Raw genomic sequence first — 21,515 nt, forward strand, 5'->3', positions numbered from 1 at the left:
GTAAGCAAATTAGAGAATGTCCTGATTTTTTATGAGCTTAATATATTGCCGTGTATATTTATTTTTCTTTATTATATAAAATTTATATGCTTCATAACTCTTTATAAATTTGTCAAAATTTCTGTCAATATTCTTCTACTAAGTTCTCCTAACAAAAAGAATTTATTGTAGTCTAAATTATATGATTGTATTTTATTGATATACGTTGACTGGTACCATTTCCAAAACGCTAGTTTCTCAACAAAATAGTGGAGGTTCTCGTTAAGGAAGCTACGTGATCGTTGGCGAGAAGCCACCTCGAGATCCTTTCTTCCACGACACAGTCGATGCTCGATCGATGTTGACGATCAGACCAATCGACCATTAAGTATATCCCAGGTCGCGTGCAAAAAGAACATGGTAGGCAATCAATCTTCCATACGTCGAAGTCTTGTAGACGCTACCTCGCATCGTCTCGTGACGACGTGGAGGAAAACAGGAGGCGATGTCGGGAGCGCGGAAGAAACGTTACGGGACGAGCGGAACCTTGGGCGTCGTCGCCGCAAAAAGTTGTCAGTCCTTGACGATAGAGGAGAGATGCTTAGAAGCGGTCTTGCGTCGGAGGAAGCGACTCCCTGCTCCTCGGCAATTCACGACTAGTCGAGCAACATCGATTTGTCTCTCGGTTCGTCGAACGTCGAGGCGTTACGGCAATTTAACGGGTTCTACATCTCTGATTTCAGGTAGCAGCGAGGAATCGAGGGCCGGTGGCGGTGATCCTGGGAAGCTGGGAGTGAAGAAATCGAGACCGAAGGCCTCTTCGCCGAACAGGCAGGGACCACAGCAGTGTCAGGTGAGTGAAACGATATGATGAATGAAATGATAAGTTAATTCAACAGATATTTTCTTTCTCATCGATAAGCTTAACAGCTGTTTTATAGCGCACAATTAACTTATTAGAATTATAATATTATGGAATTCTTTATCGTTTCCGTTTTTTCTTTTAAATTCTATTTTTTTTATTTTTGAAATTAATGTTATTTGCCATGGTTCAAATATGCAGGAACATTAATAATTTTGATGGAATGATATTGGCATTTGTTATGCGATCTGTAACAGACGAGCAAAATAGATTGTCATTTGAATTTGATTCAAATTGGCTCTTCCGCATCAGTACGATTGCTCACATATGCGCATCAAGAATATTTATGCAATTACTATCAATCAGAATATCTGGTTGCCGCGTTAACATCAAACGCGTTCCATAGCAATGCACTTTTTGGCAAGATATTTTGTATAATAAAATTTGCTTAACAATCACAGGGTTTTAAAGCTATTATGTATCTAGCAATTTTAATTCTAAATGAGCTGTCTCTTACTCAGTGGAAAAAAATTGCGTCCCATTATCAATAATTATTTGCGTGGTGCGCATGCTCATTTTATCTTAATAAAATTACTCAGGTAGTCTTAATTATACTGCCATGCCATGGGAACACATTATTTTTAAATATTCTCTTGTGTATATATACGCATAGCTTGTTTAAATTATGTGTGCGCACATTACGTAGCTGCGCTCTTGACGAGCGCATTTTTTTTACCAGTATATTTTAATTAAATCCGAAATCACTCGCTGAAATAACGAAAACGCACCGCTCTTGTACGTAACTGACATTAGATAATTGTCTCTGTCAATTGTTTTAAAGTTCGCTGAAATGAAGTGCTCAACCACCACAAATCGGAAGTTGGTTCAATCTGATAATTGCGTTGTTCTCCAATTACTCGTACATCGCGAGATTCTAGAACTGCTTTTTGTAATCTATTTTTTGTTTTTTGTATCTATTATACAATTTCGTGACGCGCGCACCACACAGACCGCCGAGCTATGTTTTGTTTAACGGCTCTCTGACATTTCTCCCCGCCGTGGCCCATTTTAACAGTTAGTTTCCTTTCGAGAGCACGCAGCGACAAAGAGCATTTTCACGGGGAAGAACGAGGTGACGGTTCGTTAGCGACCGATCGAGTTAGACGACCACGATCGATGACCACGGGGGTGTGCTCGAAAACCGTAGCGCGAGGCCGCAAAATTCGTGCTAACCCGCCCCATTCTACCCCTCGGCGTGTGCGTCTACCCCTTTCCGTCCCTTTTGCCCGCGGCCAGAACGAGTCGAAATGGCGCCATCGAACGCTAACGATGCTGACCTACTTTCCGCTCCGCGCCGGCGCGCTTGTTGCGGAAAAGCCACGATGCGGGGATGCGCTCTCGCATCCGTGACGTGAAATCCAGACGAGTTTTCGCACGCACGCGGCATTTTTACGACGGCCCTTCGAGTCCGCTTTATCACGGGACCCGCGTACCGTCCGTGCCTTCGGACAACTTTTTTATGACGTGGCTATTTCTTTTTCCAACTTGAAACGCAGCAAATTAGGAATGCAGGCTCCGACGCTAAACGCGAGGCACATCCTCGAGGGTTTATTATTACCCCTATAGCGTTCTCTTTTATTCGCGAATCATAATTTTTTTTTACGCCTTCGGATGCATACGGAATTTACCAGCGAAATAGAAGGAATTAGACGCTCGCTTTTTTTATTAGTTAAGCGTGAAAAACAAGATTTCATATATTCACATATCACCTACTCTACATAGGTTTTCGCACATATCGCGCGCCTGTCCCATACACATAAAGTGGAAATGGATTTTATAATGGCCGGCTTCGTATTGACGTGACTGCAATTTATATCTACGCGACGACAGCAGTGAAATGGCAGCGCGCGCTAGCCTTGATTTCAGCGCGGCTCAATTTCCTTCTTCCGTGTGCCCAGGCCCCTTGTGACCCACATTAAGACGCAACGGTGCTAAAGTGCCAGGCGGTTGTCGGCGCTGTGTTTATACACGCGGTACACGCTCGCGCGCGTGCAAGCACACGGCGTCGTCGTCGTCTCGTGGCCGTGTGCCGTGTGTGGAAAGGCTGTTGAATATTCAGGCAACGCCGGCGCGAGCCTTGAGCAGGCAGTGCAAACACGCCGGCGTTCCATGATGTAACACACGAACGCGATACCTCCCGCCCTCTCCCTCGCCGCCGCCGTTTCTCTCGTACGTCGACTGTATACTCGACCGATTTAGGCATGTCTCGTCGTGGAGTATTTAGGAAGCAGCCCTTTCAGAACCCGCCACCTTCACTGATTGATCCCACTTTTCCTCTCCCCCGCGCGCAAACATCGCGCGGTCTATATGTACGCGCTCTTGTACTGAGCTTTTGACTGAGAAGGAAAACCACTTTGCTCCTCGAGCCTTGTGGATTCGTATTCTCGTATTGGGAGTTCAGCAGTCAGATTATTATATGTTGGCCCGATCCTGAAATCTTATTTACCTGGTATATTTAATCTCAGTAAGACGAGAATTATACAGTCGTCTTTGGACTCGTGATGAGAATACGCGCCGTACTGTTTAAGGGCAGGAAATTCCCCTTCTCCTTCCACAGATTCACTGTCTTTGCGACTGATCCTTCACTTCTATCTCGATTCTCCTCTGTGGAAGTTCATACGTCATACTCTCTCGTTCCTATATCCTTTCCCCGCGTAGCATCCCTCTTTGTCGCACGCGCTTCTTGCTCTTTCACCCTCGCTACTCGTTCTCCTTCATCTCTGCCACTTCCTCTTTCGTTCCCTTTGACCCGTACTCTCGTCGTTCCGTCTCTTTCTCCCGCGTATGCCCGAACGACCCCTCGTCCCGGTGTGCCTTGTTACGTAATTAAATGACGGTCCGCCTGACTTGTTGACAAGCCTTGTCGATGTATCGAGTTAGCAACGAATTAAGCCCGTCCGCCTCGGCTCAATTATGGCTCTCGGATATCGCCACGATCCAAAGGGGGTGGTACTCGAACGAGAGAGAGAGAGAAAGAGATAAATAGAGCGAGCAAAGAAGGGAAACACCGAAGAGAGAGAGAGAGAGAGAGGAAAAGAGAAGGCTAGCGGCCTTTGCAGCAGCGTCCGACGTGACGCTCGGCTGTCTCGCCGGAAATTGATCGTTATTCATTACAGGACGCCCGTGGAATTTTCCTCGTCACGGCGGGCTCTGTACCGCCATAATTTATGCGCCAATTATCGCGCACGGCATTATGCGCGAGACGGTCGATTAATGCCGCGCGACGCGAGATAAAGTTTTTTAATGCACCCTTATGATCGCTCGCAATGCATCAACGATTTCCATTTAGAGCCCCGTTGCGTGGCTGCCTCTCTCATAGATGCCATCATCTCTACGCTGGACGCGGCACACGGTGCGTGCTAATTAATAATTCAAACGCAACGCGTCGGGTATTTTATACCTTGTATAACGACACGGTACAGATTGCGGATATGATGAAAGTTTGAAAATCTGCGGGATGGAGAAGAATAATGCATGCGATTATTAATCGTTCTGCTTGTGCAGTGTTTTATGCTGAAAATAATTTGCGGCAAATGTGAACGCGTTTACATCGATTTAATAAAACCGAAGTCTTGTTAAGTTTCATATGAGAATTTAATTTGTGCCACAGCTATATATACCATCGAGGGAGCTATTGTTGTTGCAATTATTTAATCCTGCACTCGTGTAAATGTAAAAGCAATGGTTTCACCAGGATGATGGAATTGCTGATGAACTCGCCCATCGATCGATTTTTCGCTTCGTCAACTGTACATTAAATCATTAATTAATCAGACCCGACAGTACACACGTCACGGAAAGTCAGGAAACTTTCGCAATAATTTTAATAAACGAATGGTTTTTTTTCTGAAAGCCAGGTGAGATGAATGATACGCGATAATCTAAAAACCGCGCATACACGTGGGATATCATACAACGAAATTATTTGATTAATTCGAACGAAATTAAACGACTTCTTCGTCATCCTTGCATTGATTAAACCGCTGTTCTCCTTTTTTTCCAGCATCATTTAGTTACTTTCTCTCCCTTTTTATCCTTTCATCTCGCCATCTCTCTACGATATCGCTGCGAAATGATCTCGATTGCAATCTGGTAATCGCGGACATCGTATTTTTGGTCGAGAGGCCTCGAGAAAACGGGCTAACGTTAATCTCAAAATTCGTGCAAACCCTGGCGCATGTACTATACCGTGACATACGTGACCGTTATTCCGGATACCTATGTACTCCCAACATCCGCAGTGACACGAGCTGTTAATTAAGCCGACTTCAACCCAAGTTGTTGGTAGATCTACGTGCAGCTTCACCCCCATTACGTCGTAGTTTCTACCCTAGTCCGTCGCTCTTGTTGTCGATCCTGCTCTTTACCTATTCCGCTAGATTCTGTTGTATCTCTTTAGCTGTGACAAAGGGACCAAGCTTCGGCTTCGCGTCTGGCGAGAACTATTCCTTACTACTGCGCGCGGTGCGAAAACTCGCCGGGCAAAAACATTAGTGTCGTCCGCCTTGAAGACGATGTATTATCGATCGTGTTGTTCGATAAAAAAGTAAAATTTGCGAGTAAATGTTTTATTAAAATTTCTATCAAAATTTTTTATTTTACAAATAAAAATTTAATAGTTTCAAATTTATCAAATTTATTTGTATAAATTTGATAATATCTTACAAGCAACAGTAGAAAATACTCTGTATTTTTGTAACATATATCAATTTTGGACATTAGTATTTTAATTTGTTATCTTATTTACATCTTATTTATATTCTATGACGCTTGTTATGTTTGAGACAAGATAAAGATAATGATCTTTTACATTTAAGGAGTTATGGTCTGATTGGTAATGCTGTTTTCTTGATGGCTAGTGAATATTCGCAAGAGTAGTATTCGGCTTATACTGGCCTTGTTATGTCTGTCTTTCGCGAGAAGAAGTCGCTAGTAAACGAACGACTCGGTGCGGTCGTCTTTCGCGACACAATAGAAATCCCAAGCGGGGTAACGCGATTTCCTGCATTCCATTCATCGTCCTTTTCCTCAGCAATGTAGTCCGTTCGTGCATTACTTGCCCGTCCTCAACCCTCAAACGAGAATAATATCCTCCCGCGCCATCATGGCGGCGGGCCCTTTGTCTCTTTGCAGCATCAGCAGCAGCGATGCCACGGCCGAGTCTTTCCTTCTCGCGAAGGCTGCCTTCATCATTATTTACGGAAGCGCGAGTTTCTCCTCTCTCCTTAACGGTTGCTGGTAATAAGATGCACTTCTTTAAAAGATTCGCCTGCCCGGAAGCGACAAATTGTATTCGCCTAGCGGCCTCGCTTCCTCGAGGTCATACTACCGCTTCTAGTTCAGGTTAGAAGAAAAGTCGGGACGGAATATGAATGCGGTTTTAACAACCGGAACAAACGTTAATCGGATGAAACTGCAAACGCATTTTATCTATGAACATGGCGGCTGTTCATTTTAAATAACGAAATGATTTCTAGTTTTCTTTTTCTCTGACTTTCCTTTTCTCTTTTCGTTGAATATCAGCGTATGCAATTCACTATTGCGTGCAATATGAATTGCGCTACTATATAATTTTATAGCTATACAATGTACATTTTTTATGTAATTTAATTTATGGTCATCTCACTGTAATAATCAAATAATACGCAATATTTTTATGGCAATTTTTCAAGAAGTTATACAAATACGCGAACAGTCGCTTACATCTCTCATTTCATTAGTCGCCAGAAACATGATTCAAGTTATTAGATTGAATCGAGCATCACTGACGAGCAAGAGCATGGAGAGCGAATGATAACCGTACTCGCCAGAAATCCTCCCCTATGTAGTTTCCTCGAAACTTTAGAATGTAGCATGCGAAGCCCTCTCTGACATGCGATTTCACATCGAATCCCTCATACTCGTGCTTTATCTCATTGGAAGAGCGGTCGTGACGAACGCGGAACGACCGTTAAGCGGATCGGTCGATCGATGGGGTCGAATAGGGTTTAAACCACGAATCGCTCTGTGGTTGCCTCTCCGACCATCGGTTCGCCATCCAAGTGTCCTCCCGCGCACATCTCTCCCTCCCCAGGGTTCCCTCTTAACGAAGTATCAATGTTACCACCCGCGGGATTACGTATTCAGGGCCTGGTGTACATTGACTGCGACGCTACAGGCTGCAGTCGCGAGCCGAATGGAGACGACCGAGAGCCATCTTGTACAGGCAAGGAGTATGGAGACCAGAAATCGTGACGAAGAGAGGAAGAGGAGGTGGATTGGTAAAAAGAGTGCTAGCCAGAAAGGCCAGGAGTAATGATGTTTGTTTAGCTCTCAAGGAGAGCGTCCGCTTAGAGGGGGTGGAAGATACGGGTTTTGGCACGAGAATGATGGGTGAGAGACTCGAAAGACCTATGATCGTTGAGCTCTCTCGTCAAGGCTCACTCCACAGCATCCTTCTTCGGATTTTCGTCTCTTTCTCCCTCACGCTCTCTTTTTCTCTCCTTCTCTTTATCTGTCTTATCTCCGTCTCACCATCTGCCGTTTCTCCGTCACTCCGACAGCTCCTCTCATCTTTCTCCCTGGTCCTCGGTCTCGTAAATTGAAACTCCCGTGTGTTGGCGTCCGTGCATCTGGAGCTCCTTAGGAGTTAAGCTACGCAAATTAGATTTTCTGCTTAGGAACCAGAAGTACGACTCCCCCTTTCCCTTGGCGCCTCGCCCCTTTTCATTCCCCGGCTCCTGCGAGACCTCCGCGAGACCGTGCGCAAACGTTCAGCCCACCTCGTGAATATATACGGCCGCCACCTCTACACGTCTCGAATCTTTACGTTTGCGTCACTTCTGGCTCCTTTTTTTAAAATTCCTCTTTCCTTAGTTTCCTCTTATCTGCGCCCCTACTTTCTCGCCGCCCCTTTCCTTATCTTTCCTCCTACCGGTCCGCTTCACGTCTTCGGTCAATATTATCCGCGACGCGTCAGGAACATCTTAATGCCTTTTTCTTTAATCTGGGATTTACTCTCGATAGTGAAGGCGACGCAAAGTTTTTCTATCTATGGCCCGGAAATTTCTTCTGTCATGTTGAAGGGTACTTCTCGTTTTCTCGAGAACGTTCGTTATGTACGCCAGTTCCTTCATGAAATGGAATTTGTTGCCTGTTTGCTGGATTCCAGCAAATGTTTGCCGACAGACTGTACCGTTTAAGCTATACGTGAGTCGTCATAGCAACCGTGGCTCATGGTTAAATAGTATCGCTTCGCATGAGTGCCTGCGAGAATTCCGCAGGAAGTTCGTATTTCGCCAGATGTCAACAAGTCTCTTTTTTTTTTTTGCATCGAAAAGCTAGCGACTCTGTTTGCGTCAGTCCCGTAATTTTTACGTTTAAATAATACCGAAGTGTATAGACAATAGAAATAATTGCGAATTTTGTTATTTTAATTTTTAATCCATCAAAGTTTTGCTCAATGTTATCGTTACATAAAAAAAAAATCGAACGTATACTATCTTCCGACTTTGTATGTGACTGCGGGACGGTTTCGAATGATGTGACGATCGGCACTTATGTTTCTCTTCTTTTTTTCGTTAAGCAGACGCAGTTTCTCAAACGTCAAAAGAAATTCCGCTATTCAGGGAAGCGATGGCATTCTTTCGCGACTTCGGATTCCGCTTTTCTCGTCTCACCAGAATCACCGGCGATTCATGTATCCCTCGTGCCCATCGAACGATTGAAAGTAACAGCAAAACGAGAGAGGCGGAAAAGACTTTTCCGATAATGGAGGCCCGGAATCGTGCCATCGCACGTTTTCCGCGTCGTCACGTGACGCGGCGGCTGTCGCAGGTGCATTGGAAATTAATTTCGGCTTAATGCCGCGGCGCCGGCACCGCGAATCCTTCGACGTGACGACGAATTCCCGATGCCCTCGAGACGTGATATTCCGAATCTCGTCCGCGGGATTCCTCGAGCAGACCATTAGATTGAGTTTAGTCACGTCGCAGGCGCGCGTTTCTCTATCTCTCGCATTATTGATCCCATTTGCGAAGTATGATGTGATCGATGTGCCTCGTTCGTTTGTTTTCTTTCTGAGAGTACCGAGATTTGTTTCACTGAAACGTAATATTATATCAATTTTACGGTAGTACGAGAACCTTACATCATAATTTATGATAATTAATTAGATTCAGATTTAACAATTTTATGTACTTTAAGGAGATTTATTAATATTAAAAATTGCAAAATAATATTATTATCGTGATTCCTTAATTTGTTTTGAATTTGTAACAAACAATTTTCTGATTTATTTTGCAAAATAATATTAACAGGGTATTATACGTATTAAAGCATTTGCATTACGTTGCTTTCGGTGTTGCCTCGCTTCGTTACATTATGCATGGCATTTCGAGAGGCAGGGACGAGGCCCGTGACGAAAGACGCAGCGTGTAAATTTATTGGAAATGTTAATCGTTCCCGTCGTTCATGGACCCGCGGAATTTGCACGATTTTCCACGACGGCGAACTCGTCGCCCATTTGAACGAGGCATTGGATTTTCGGGTGGAACACTGGCCGCATTCAATTCCTCGGCCTTTGGCTTCCTGAAATACTTCCTGAAATAGTGCGCGACCCGGAGGCGCGTATAATAAACCTAATTCCACATACTTAACGGGCATACCATCTCCGGGACTGGCGGCGCACGATGTGGTCGGTGTTAAATCCACAAGTAATTTGTACGTACTGCGGTGATACCGGCGATCTCTTATTCTTTAGTGGGACAGATAATAGCATCATTTATCAGAGAAGCATTAACGGTCACGAGATCTTTGCTATCGTTGCTCCATTTCGATACTTGGCGGCGAGAATAGCCAATTTAATTCGGTAACAGAGAACGATGAATATCTTCCACGTTATATTTTTACCCTTAGTTATTTGAAAAATTGGATTTATTTTCAATCTCCTAAGATTTAGAGTGACTGTGAAATCTTTGTATTTTAAACTTTCACCACTTCCTTTTTTTTAAATCTAAAATGATTTTAAAAAGGTAAACCGAACCAATGAAATTTATTGCAGTTTTATATACATTTCTTGAGATTATTATTTTTCAATATCACTACACTTAATACACATACTAATTTTATTGAATAGCATTTATTAAATTTTTTTTAATAAATCAATTTTAAAAATTATTTAATGTACAAACCGTAAATTATACGAGTTTAAAATTGTATATGGACTTTACAATCAGCTATGTGTGTATTTGCTTTTGTAATATGTTACGCGAGACTGCATAATGCATGATGGTACAAATAAGAATGCTTTTGTTTGAAATGCAGCGACTGTCGTGTTAAGAATGCAAATATCGCTGTTCATTACAGAAATTACAAAATTATTCTTATCAGCGGTGCTGGAAAATAATTGTTGTGCGTCGTGCGACGGTAAACTTACGAATACGAGGGAGATTCGCATTTATGCGCCACGCGATAGCCATTTGGTATCGCTGTTCTAACGTTTCTCATAACATTTCCATTTTACGGTTATGCATGCTAATTGAAAATCATGGCCACGCTTCAATTTATCGCACAGTTCTAACAGTATTTTCGCGTGAGATTTTCTTCCTCACGCGTTTTCATTAATACATCTTACGAAAAGAAAAAGAAATTCCGTCAGATGTGTGTACAATGAGGTTTCCGCTGTACCACGGTAATCGAGAGAGATGTGTTCAGTGGCAGGCGTAATGTAATTGCGCGTGGCCGCGATTCGACAGGCGCCACGTGTAATTTTCATCAACATAGCTGCTATAACGAAGATTGTTTCTCTCTGTTACAGGTCTGCGGGAAGGTGTTCAACAACGCATCGGCGCTCACGAAGCACAAACTGACGCACAGCGACGAGAGGAAATACGTGTGCACGATGTGCGGCAAGGCGTTCAAACGGCAGGATCACCTGTGAGTACAGATTAGACGTATTTCACGTCAGATGGATCAACAAACGTATTTGCGAATACGTCAAATTTTATGAAATAAATTCTACGCCAGTGGCTATGAGCTTTAGTTCTCTGACAGCAGAGAACTGTTCTATCTAAGTTGCTATTTCGAGAGAGTCATGTATTTAATTAACAAATGAGAATCGTCATATTCGGTTGAACATTGTTTTCAATGGATGTGGAAAGTAAAATTTAGAAAAAGGCGCATTTGTAACAAGTTCGTAATAGCGCTGTATTATTGCTACGATCTCGTTAGAAGGCTGTTCTTCCACTTATCAGCTACTCTCACGTTTCTAGACGCCGTTAATGACGTAGAACAAATCTATGCGCCTTTTCGCGTGTCCTCCTCTTCCTCGATCTGAGCGTCATAGTGCGTATTACGGATTCCCCATGCTATAAAACAAGAACGAGAACACTCAAGCTAGAGCTTAAAGGAAAACGCTCGTGCTTGCGGCACTGAGCCGTTCATTATGTTCATCAAAGCCTCTCGACATTCTACTTCGGCAATAGTGTACGCAGGTATATCGTTCGCGTGCGAGTGTATGCGTTATACATACGTCGTATGTATGTGTATGCTCGTGTAGATGTATCTCTCCGCGTTCTCTTCTTTGCTGGCGCGCTCGTAAGAAGCCTTCTAAGCTGCCCCGGAGTGCCTTCTTAAGGCCGGTAGTTGGAGAAATTTCTACGCGTAGGTATGCCGGAGTAATCCCTTAGATATTTCCCTTACGTAATGCCCGGTTGTCCGGGTATTGGATGGGAGAGCTCGCGGAGCTTGTATCGGCACGTACGGGTATTAGAACTCTCTTGAATTTATGGCGGTAAGTTGCTGCTAGAAAAAGCTCGTTTGGAGATACGTTTCTCTTGTTTTCGAATTGTACCTTATTTTCATTGTTGCGTATTAAATACGACAAGAAAAGCGACTACAAAATTGGAGGAAAACTTTGCACTCAGTTATTTATTGCCGCGCGCATTATGTTAAAAAAAAAAACTTATTTTAATTATTATATTTACGCGCAAAATCGAGTGATTGAACGTTTAGTTTATCTATTTCTGTATATAAAGCGATTATCTAGCTAAAGTTAGTCAAAATATTTAATTCAAATTAACGTAAGTAAAATGCATTTAAGAAAGATGCAGTGCGCATTTAAATGAAGAAAAAAAACCGCCACGAATTGGGATTTTCCTTTCGGGAGCTTCGTGAGACCACGGATGAGGAAAATGGACGAGCGATATAGGAATCAAGAACAACCGGTCGAAAAGGGGTGGCGCACAAAAGCGAGTGATGGAGGCGAACCATAGCGACTAAGGATTCAATTCTTGCCGGGAACGGGCAAAGGAATAACGCGGAATCAATAGAGGTCGGTCTCGCGACTCCGCTCGGCTTCATCGTTGTAGTGTTGTCCGTCCGGTGCGGGTCGAATGCCTCGGCCAGGTTGAACTCGTTGTATTTTCTTGAAAGACGAATCCTCAAATCCTCCAACTTCCTCTATATCCTCCTGCATTCCCCCTGCGTCCGCCTTGCCTTGGGATCTTCCATGGTCGGCAGGGTCCATTCTGCGGGGACAGTATTTTTCTTTTCTTTACTGCTTTCTCAATGTCTTCCCTCGTCCTATTTCCTCAAACTCGAGCGACTCGCCGCGTTCAATGTGACCCGGCGGAAGGGTGCGAGGAATTACTTACGTTTCATTGCGAACATTGGATTTGTGGCTCCTCTAAGCGGAGCTGCCTGCAGTGGCTCTTTCTCTCTCTCTCTCTCTCTCTCTCTCTCTCTCTCTCTCTCTCTCTCTCTCTCTCTCTTTCTCTTTTTTCATCCCTTTTGTACCGCCGATTAATGATAATAGCATTCAATCTGCCTAGAAGATCGTTAAGGTAAGACATTTTCGACTTTAGCTAATCTTATTGCTACTTTAAGTTCAATGTCTCAATTCATTGCTCGACAACTGTTCTACGAACGGAGCGCAATAAATTCATGATTAAGAATACCGAACTCCTGTTATCATAGTTTATCTCGTTTATTGGTGATGCCGAAGCGTGCATTATTTTATTTATCATATCCGCTATTTTCTTGTAACCCGGAGAGATTTTTCTTTGTTTATTTGTTAGCGTAAGTTAAACGTTTGTTTGTATCCATTTCATCGAACGTCGCGCGTCCTCCCCTCGATATTCCCCCTCGGTCTGGGATCCGTATATTCCCAGATGCAAGTAAACGAACCGCGCGATACTATCTCATGCGCGAAATCGCGAAGTCTTTACCCCAGTTTCTGTTTTTCGTCGAAAGCTGCCGCTTCGTCCTCGTCCCAAGTACGCCGTATGCGATCGGGAAAGTGCGCGCCTCGGAATTTCTTCCTCACTTTGGAAAACAGACCGGCTTTTTCGTTGGATTTGCATCGTCGATGTGGGAAAGATAACGCTTCTTAGATAAAGCACGTATTGGCAATTTAGCGTAACCACAATATTGCTTGGGCATGATATTCTGTCTCTCGAGGATTTATATCATATTACGAGCTTGCGGCGACGAAAGAAGGAACAATAATAGGCAGCCCGAGCAATAATAGTGCCACGAACGAAGATTTTACGGAGGAGAAAGAAGAGATCTTTCAGCTCCATTCCCCGTTTGAATGGACTTTCAAACTTAATTGAGAACGGGAAAAAGTCGGTACGAAGTCTCGCCGTGCTTCATTCTCTTCTCTAGAATGGCAAGAATTGGCAGACCTGTGCAAGTACAGTTTCCATCGCCTCTCACCTTCTTTGTCCAGACAGGTTCCCTCATTGTAGATCTTTTGTCGAATAACCGTTACCTACAATTTTTCTAAATTCGAAAGGCAATGTACAATCCACATTGGTGAACATATATTATTGCTCCAGAAAAACAGAATAATTTGACGCAATCGTACTCATCTTGTAGCTAATATTAATTTTTCTAATGGAATTTATTAAAAGAATTCGCGCGTTGCGTTTAGCGAATTTAATTTGAAACAAAGGCTTCTAAAATTTTCAGTTTTGTTGATTGATGTGTGTTTAGTTTATTTTTCTAAATACTACAGAAGAAGAAATTTGATAAATTATGAATGCAAAATTACTTACATTTTAAGTAATAATAATATAACGTGATAATCAAGAAAACATTTGTGAATGTCGTACAAATGAATCTTCAGACTTAATCGAGAGACAAAGGACGTAGACGCTTTGTCACTTCTATATCGCGCTCCCCGAAAAAAAACTAACGGACACCCAGAACGATAGCTTCGTCGATTTCTTCAGTATCGAACAAGGCACCATTGTACGTTTCTCGGTGTATCTCTGTTATCGAAGTAAATCCACGTAGTCCCTTTGCTGAGTCGGAACGCCGCCGCGCGAAATAAGGAACGGAAGCGCTTACACCTCGAGAGGAATTCTCTTCGAGAGCTTTTCTTCGAACGCAGAGATATATACCGACCGCTTCTTCCTCGCCCGAAAGGGATTTGAGAGGACACTGGAACTAAAGGGAGGGAATGACAACGTGAGCAGCGGAGGAGGAGAGCTTGGCCCCTCGAGAAACAAAGCCCTCCCCGTTGTTTGTAGCATCGTCGTGAGATTTATTTTTCAAAATGCGTTCGATATTTCGATAATTGCTGCCTTGCGACCCTCGTAATATTAAGAAGTTAGTGCTAACTTCTGCAAAAAGAAAACGAGATCAGATTAATAGATTTTTTTTCAATAATCTTTAAAATTTCTGAACTAAAGGTATATTGCATATTTTACCTTAAAGATTTATATGAATTATATATGACAGCGCACGCTCTAGAATAACATTAATTGATTCAATAATTAGAATTTAAAAGTAATCCGTCTTCAATTTTGGGTAATGAAAGAATATAAGAAACATAAATAAAAGATAAGTAGGCTTTTTTTGTTAATAGACTCGTTAAGGCGGAACTAATCAGAAGTTGTTAGTGCTGATTTAATCGCTGTTCTTCTAGGCAAAATTCTGCACGTGCTCATTGACGCGGCCCTTTGCGAGATCCAATTAAAGTTTCGTAGAAATTCTCATTGTCGACCGAGCGCAGTTCATAACAATTAATAATTTCCTTTTCATATCGCTAAGTGACATGAGACGATGAACTCGCGAATAAGATGTAAATTTTACTATGATCCTGTAAAACTACTGCTAAAATCTCGCGCTTTAAAACGGTAGTTTATTCTTGATTATTTTTATAATCACATTGTTACTGCTGCAACAATGAAATTTCTGTAACTCGATATTAATTAAATAAAAACACGACAGCGAGACAATAACTGCGTAACTATGCGTAAACGTCGAAATGAATGTTGTTATAAATATCGTATTTGTTATGCAGGTCACTGATTCTTTAAATAATGAGCTGTTTTGCAAATTAAGTGTAACCATTGAATTCAGTTTACGCATTTGTTTAATATTTTTTATATGTTAAAAATTTTGATTTCTCTACACTGATTTAGGTTCATTGATTAAGTAACTATTCTAATAAAACTTATCGTTTGATCAGCGAGAGCAAACCATTCAGATAATAGCTAAGAGTGGAGTCTACGTTTGCGTTTTTCTCGCTTCTTTTCTCTTTCTCTCTCTCTCTCCCCCCCCCCTTTTCTCTCCTCTCTTGAAAAACGAAAAGAAAGAATGATACACGTGCGGTCGACACGTCCCAGGTGTTCTTGATTATCTGCGGGAAGGGAAAACGCTGGGAGTTCGGAACGGGTCACCTTAAAAGTTCGACAAATTAGCTTTTACAAATTAAACCCTCCCCACGGCCCCAACTTTACCGGCGGAATTTAAGGGAATCCGTTCGTATATCGATAGACTATAAAACTTCGCCGGATAGGAGTGGCCCCGCGTCTCCCGGAGAATTTACTGAAAACGATATCCCTTCCATCGTGCTCGCCGTATCCGAACGACTTCTTCTCGCAATTCACTGCGGGAGATTTCGCCGCGAAGGATCCGACGAAGGATGTCCACGCTCCGGGATCTCGTTAAAGTTTCAGGTAACAGAAGCAACTCCTTTCAAGCACAGCGAGGGAATGTAACGTACACCAAATAACCGTGTATTATCGATTGCGTGCACTGTCGAAATATTTGTAATTAGCTTTAATTTACAATTAATCGTAGAGCACATTGAAACGGTGATGTGCATAGAGTACATACGTTTATTACGTAACGGATGATAAATGTATACATTTTGAAACTTTTGCTTTTCGGGTATCGCAAATAAAGGGGATGAAGATAGATTTCAGTTACAGATCATGTGTTTCAATCGAGACACTGCACATTCGTTATTCTGCTTATCGAGCCGAGATCGATAGTCTTGCGATTGCGGCCATCAACGATGAAATCGACTGCGGATCGCGTCAATGGAGGTCGTAGATTTTATCGCGAACGCGATCGCGTAATCCGGGATCATGAAATCGCGCAACTTGTTGCATGCCGGACACACCCTCGGATCTTCACGCCTTTTCCCAGCACTCTTCGGTAATGTGGAGAGAAAGAGCCAGGTCTCATTTTCAGAAGATAACAGAGAGAAGGGAAATCCTTCCGCGAGCGACTTCGCGCGCGAGCGCGTTATGCCCCCGTCGATGTCAGGGCAAATAGAGTGGATAAGTCTTTAGGCGGACTGGCGAGGTTAGGTAAGGGCGACACACTGGGGATGAGTTTAGATGTTCCTCCTAGATAAGACATGGGGAATCGTGCCCGGCGGTATATGGGATTTCCGTGTCGGGGTAGATCACCGATATAGATAGGCAGCATAATCGAGCCGACATAATTTCAGGCAGGCACTAAAGAGCAGGTGTACGATCAGATTTCTGTGCCCATCGAGCAACCACGAGTATACTATATAGCGTGTCGCCCGAGACGTTCTTATGATTAATGCTGGATGCGAGAGGAATTCGAATGGAATCGCGTGGAATATTCCAGCCTCGGTGATATTTCCTGACCGAAATGTTACAGTCGATTTATATTCCGGTTGAAATGCTGCCAGCGGGTGATTCGCTGTCGGAAAATGTTCTCTCGAAAAAGTTAAAATTTCTGAACAAATTTAAACCTGTAACAAATGGATAACTGATCGCATTACAAAATTATCTTTACCGCAAGTTTTAATTGTTGTTAACTTCAAGGTTTTATGTAAAAGAAAATAATAAATCCTGAAGTTCTCTTAAATGAGAACTAAAGTTTCCTTTGTTATTTCGAAACATTATATATATATTCTTTTGCTTACGAAGGAATTAAAAATGTTTCAGTAAGAGCAATGAGTTCACTGTTTACAAACATAAAAAGTACGACAGATCTAATCTCTTAGAACTAACGAGCAAATATTTTTGCTTACAGGAATGGACACATGTTGACACATCGAAATAAGAAGCCGTACGAGTGCAAGGCCGAAGGGTGTGGTAAATCTTACTGTGACGCGAGAAGCTTGAGGAGGCATACGGAGAATCATCATGCCGGCAGCAAAATCAACGAAAGCATCAGTCCTAGCAGTCCCACGACCGGGCCTCACACGCCTAACACCCCCGGAAGCAATCCTAGCACACCGAGCACACCTGGTGCAACCTCCACGACAAATGGTCACGGGCACGCAGCTTTGAAGCAGCTTCTCGCCACCGAACCCGCGCAAACGCAACAGCAAAAGGTAAGTCATCGTCGCATTCTTTCTAGAAAATTTTCTGTCAAATTTTGAGTCAAGAGAAACGCATCTACAATGTAATTTATCATATCTACTTACAGTGAGAGAAAGAAATCGTTGCCATTACCATAAATTAACTTATAATTTATAGTCATTGACGAACCATAAACACACATATGATTGTCGTTACTAATAGTAATAATGATTATAAAAGTAAAGTTTCTAACTATAATTATTTTATCATGTAATTATAGTTACACATACCAAATATTTTTCTCTCAGTGTACATAAAACAACAATTCTGATTTTGCTCGGAACGCAATTATTGCATTATAGTTACGCTATGTAGTTACTACTACTAAGCTGGTGAGCTTACAGACAAATCGAGATGACCAATCGATTCTTAATTTGTTTCACACGACACGAGGGATTTGAGTCTCACGTCCTTATTGTTTCTGTCGATCCGTCGATCCTCGCTACGCTGCCCGTGCTGTATATTTCACGATTGAATTTTCTCGAAATTGGTCTGGAATTGCTGCGCCCGAGATGGGTTTAAGGGCTTACAGGGCGAACCTTTCAAAGAGTCGGTCAGCGTGCGTCCAACGCGAATCCGCAAAGATGTAAGAGGATTAGGTGGCTTTCCCGCGATTGCCGAGTATGTCGCGCGATCCGTAACTAAAACGCCATTAATTTCTGTATCGTCTTTATCATTCAATTTGTCAATTCCCCCGATCCCTTTAACTGGAGTTCCATTCGCGTATCGAGCTTATGAAAGGAAACGCGTACGTCTCCAACATAGAGATCGCAAAATGGAATCTTCAAAATGGAGATAATAATTTCAACTCACGTAGAATCGTTAATTAGAATTTGAGTCCACAAGTGGGCCAGGTCGTTGAGTGATATAGAGCGGAAAATTTCGATCTTCGAAAGCGTTCTCTCTCCCTTTTATCACCCTCGCTTCGTGGCTTTAATTTTATAGCTTTGCTAGCTTTCGGTAACTTTTACTAGTTACCGAATGATACCGAATGCAATGCACGACGATAACGAACTTCAGATTATTATCTAACTAATTATTACAATTATTATTCGGATTTCGCTATAGTTTAACTTCTTTGCAGTTTTCCTTGATGAAGTTAATTTTTATCGGTCGCAAGGTTGAATGGATTCTCTTTTGAAACTGATATAAATTGTATCTTATCTAGAAAACCTTTTTAAAAGTAGCTGCTTTGTGTCACGAACAAATCATTTCTCGTTAATGAAAGAAATGTGTTTTAACGGGAAGTAACTTCGTAAAATATATCAGTAAATTCTTCTCTCTCTCTTTCTCTTTTTATATGTCATGTTTTTTGTAACATTGGATATTTTTTGTAAAATGTAATATTCTGTATCACATTTCGAATCATTTGTATAATGATTATAATTTCACATTGATCACTGCAATTTTGTTCTTTATTTTTTTTTTTTTTTTTTTACGGCATTCTCGCACGGTACCAACCATCAGTCTTTCGAACGTGGTAAACCGCAGAGAAGCGACCGTTCCGGCATCACGTCCGTAAATGTCACATCAGCAGCATCACCCCGTGGCTTTTAAACGCTACCGAAAGAAAGTCGTTAGTTCCAATTCCGGCTGTCGCAATTAAAGGACGCGAAGCGGAAACTTCGCACCGTCAGAAAGCCTTCCTTCTCTTCCCCCTCGATCTTGCCTTTCTTGGCCGTCTTTACCATCTTCCTACGGATTCGACCGACACGTAGGTAGTAGCCTGCTGGCAAAGTTTATTGGCTGCGACCCTTGACCACGTAGGGCCGAGGTGGCTACACCCGGGCGAACCATTGTCGAGCGATAAAAGGGCGCGCGAGAAAACGAACCGTCCGTGAGGAACGAGAGAAGTCGGAAGGAGAGTCCCGAAGGTGAGACCACCCTTCGTCTTCTGCTGCCTGCTCTCTAACCATTCCCCTTTCCCTGCAGTACCCCCTAACAGACCTGGTGGAAATTAGTTCTTGGCCGTAGAGCACGGAATTATTGCCGCTTTCAAAGTCGCTCGCTGCGCTTGCATTCGAAGGCGAGTGAGAGATGCGAGGAGAAAAGCGCGCGTGTTGGAGAGAGTAAGAAAAGAAAAGGAGCAGAGAGAGAAATAGAAAGAGAGAGAGAGAGAGAGAGAGAGACGGGAAACAGTCACGCCAATGTGTGTAGGTGTGCTTCCGTGTGCGTTGCACCGAGAGAGGGTGAGAGGGTAGTTAAACCGAGACTACGAATCTACGATATTGAGTTAGAAGTAAGGCGGGCCCGGCCCTGAAGTGGGGGCTAATAAAATTTGATGACCGGGAACTTCGTAATGAGAATGAGACGCGGAAAGGAGGTGGAATCGTGGGAGGCAGCAGAGGGCAAGTAAGAGAGAAAGGGAGAGAGACGAAAGCGGTCGGCTATGAAAACTTCTCAGACGTAGCGAGCCCGCGATTTATGATATTTCATTGGACAGCCGCGGAGTCCGGAGAGTAATCTTTTGTAGTCATTAATTTTCTTTCGCTACGTCGTCGTAAGTTGCAGCCGCCTTTGTCGGAAATGGCGCAGCTGCGGATATTTATGAATTTGCTTCTCCGACGCGTGAAATTTAATCAACTCCCGCTAATTATTCACCGTAGCATTATTACGTGTTAAATCTGCTTACGAATTCTCCCCGGCGTCAATCCTCGATCGGCCCGATAGTGCTCGCACTTCAGACTTCGAATTACAATTATTTTATAAAACTTTTAATTAATCCGCCAATCCTTGATCTAAAAACATTTTAAGTCTTAAATATGTATGCTTTGACGAGATAATTATTTCTATCGTATACTCCATGATGTATTGAACGATATATTGTACGTCCTTATATCATTGTTCAATTGCTAACTTTATAATTGAAATCGACGCGACTTGAAAGAACCGACCGGTGTTATTATAGCACGGTTCCGAAAGAAGGTACCAGTGGCGTCATTGGCGGACGAAATTATGTTATATAAGAGATTGCCGTGAGATTGCTCGTTGAATGAACCAAGAAGTCATCTCGCGCCTCCTCGAGCTTTCGTCTCGTTCGAATCGGTAACTTCGCGTACGTGCCGCGTTTGGGATTCCACCGAGGACCCGCCATAAAGTCGTCAGGGCACAATCGCGCGTGCGAAAGTAGAACCACGAAGCGCGAGGAGAAGTAGGAAAATACGAGAGTAGAGAGAGGAGAGAGAGCACGTGTGGCAGACTAGAGAGACAGTGGTAGGACGACGAAGGAAGACAGGCAACGGTGAAGGGAAACGATGAGGGTGTGTATCCCGCGACGAGAGAGGGGCGACGAGAGAGGAGAAGTGGCTTTCCGACGCGCGAGTAGGTTCGCGATTTTCCCGTCACGTAGAGATGCGAGCTCGACTAGACGACGACGACGACGACGACGACGACGACGATCAAATTTGTTCGGGAATTCGAAATCGCTGGGACGGAACGATGGGTTGGGAATAAAGTGTATGCGGCAGCCGAGTGTGTTCGCGTCGCGCCCTAGGAACCTTTCAGCAGGTTCGCCACGAGCGCGCGGGAGAGCCGACGAAGGAGGAAAGAGTGATTCGACATCAAAAGGTGTCTACCGGTCGTTCAACTGACTTCGGTTCGCGCTTACTGGGAGACGGCTTCGTCTGAAAATCACAGTTATCGTCCCGGAAAATCACTGTATCGCGCCGGCGCCGTGCACTAAGTGCATCAAAGGATACCTTTCATCTTCTAGAGACTAGATTCTTTCACTCTAAAGTTGCATTGTCAAATCCTGCATTTTATTTTCGCTTTAATTTTGTTAAAAATTATGAGCATATGATACAAATTATATCCGATATTTTTAGTGTCACTGTTTTGTTAATTACCATGATAATATAATTCAAAATTAATCATTTATTTTGAGAGAGTAACTTATAATTTTATAGATGACGTTTAGCTATTTAATTTAATTTTGTCCTGTGTATCATGAACGACTAATCGTTTAGTTTTATTATTTTTTCTGAGATCCAAAAAAA

The 21,515-nt window shown here is 42.9% G+C and overlaps 1 protein-coding gene across 1 annotated transcript in view; it reads left to right on the top strand.

Annotated features, from left to right (window-relative positions):
* Nucleotides 1–21,515, top strand: part of LOC105836505 — a 322,523-nt gene that overhangs the window by 217,332 nt on the left and 83,676 nt on the right. The window contains exons 6-8 of the mRNA XM_036293301.1: nucleotides 723–832; nucleotides 10,698–10,816; nucleotides 17,189–17,492. Of these exons, the coding sequence (XP_036149194.1) occupies nucleotides 723–832; nucleotides 10,698–10,816; nucleotides 17,189–17,492 (533 nt within the window). The remainder of the gene's footprint in view (nucleotides 1–722; nucleotides 833–10,697; nucleotides 10,817–17,188; nucleotides 17,493–21,515) is intronic.

Source organism: Monomorium pharaonis, chromosome 10 (assembly GCF_013373865.1).
Source record: "Monomorium pharaonis isolate MP-MQ-018 chromosome 10, ASM1337386v2, whole genome shotgun sequence".
Taxonomy (NCBI): domain Eukaryota; kingdom Metazoa; phylum Arthropoda; class Insecta; order Hymenoptera; family Formicidae; genus Monomorium; species Monomorium pharaonis.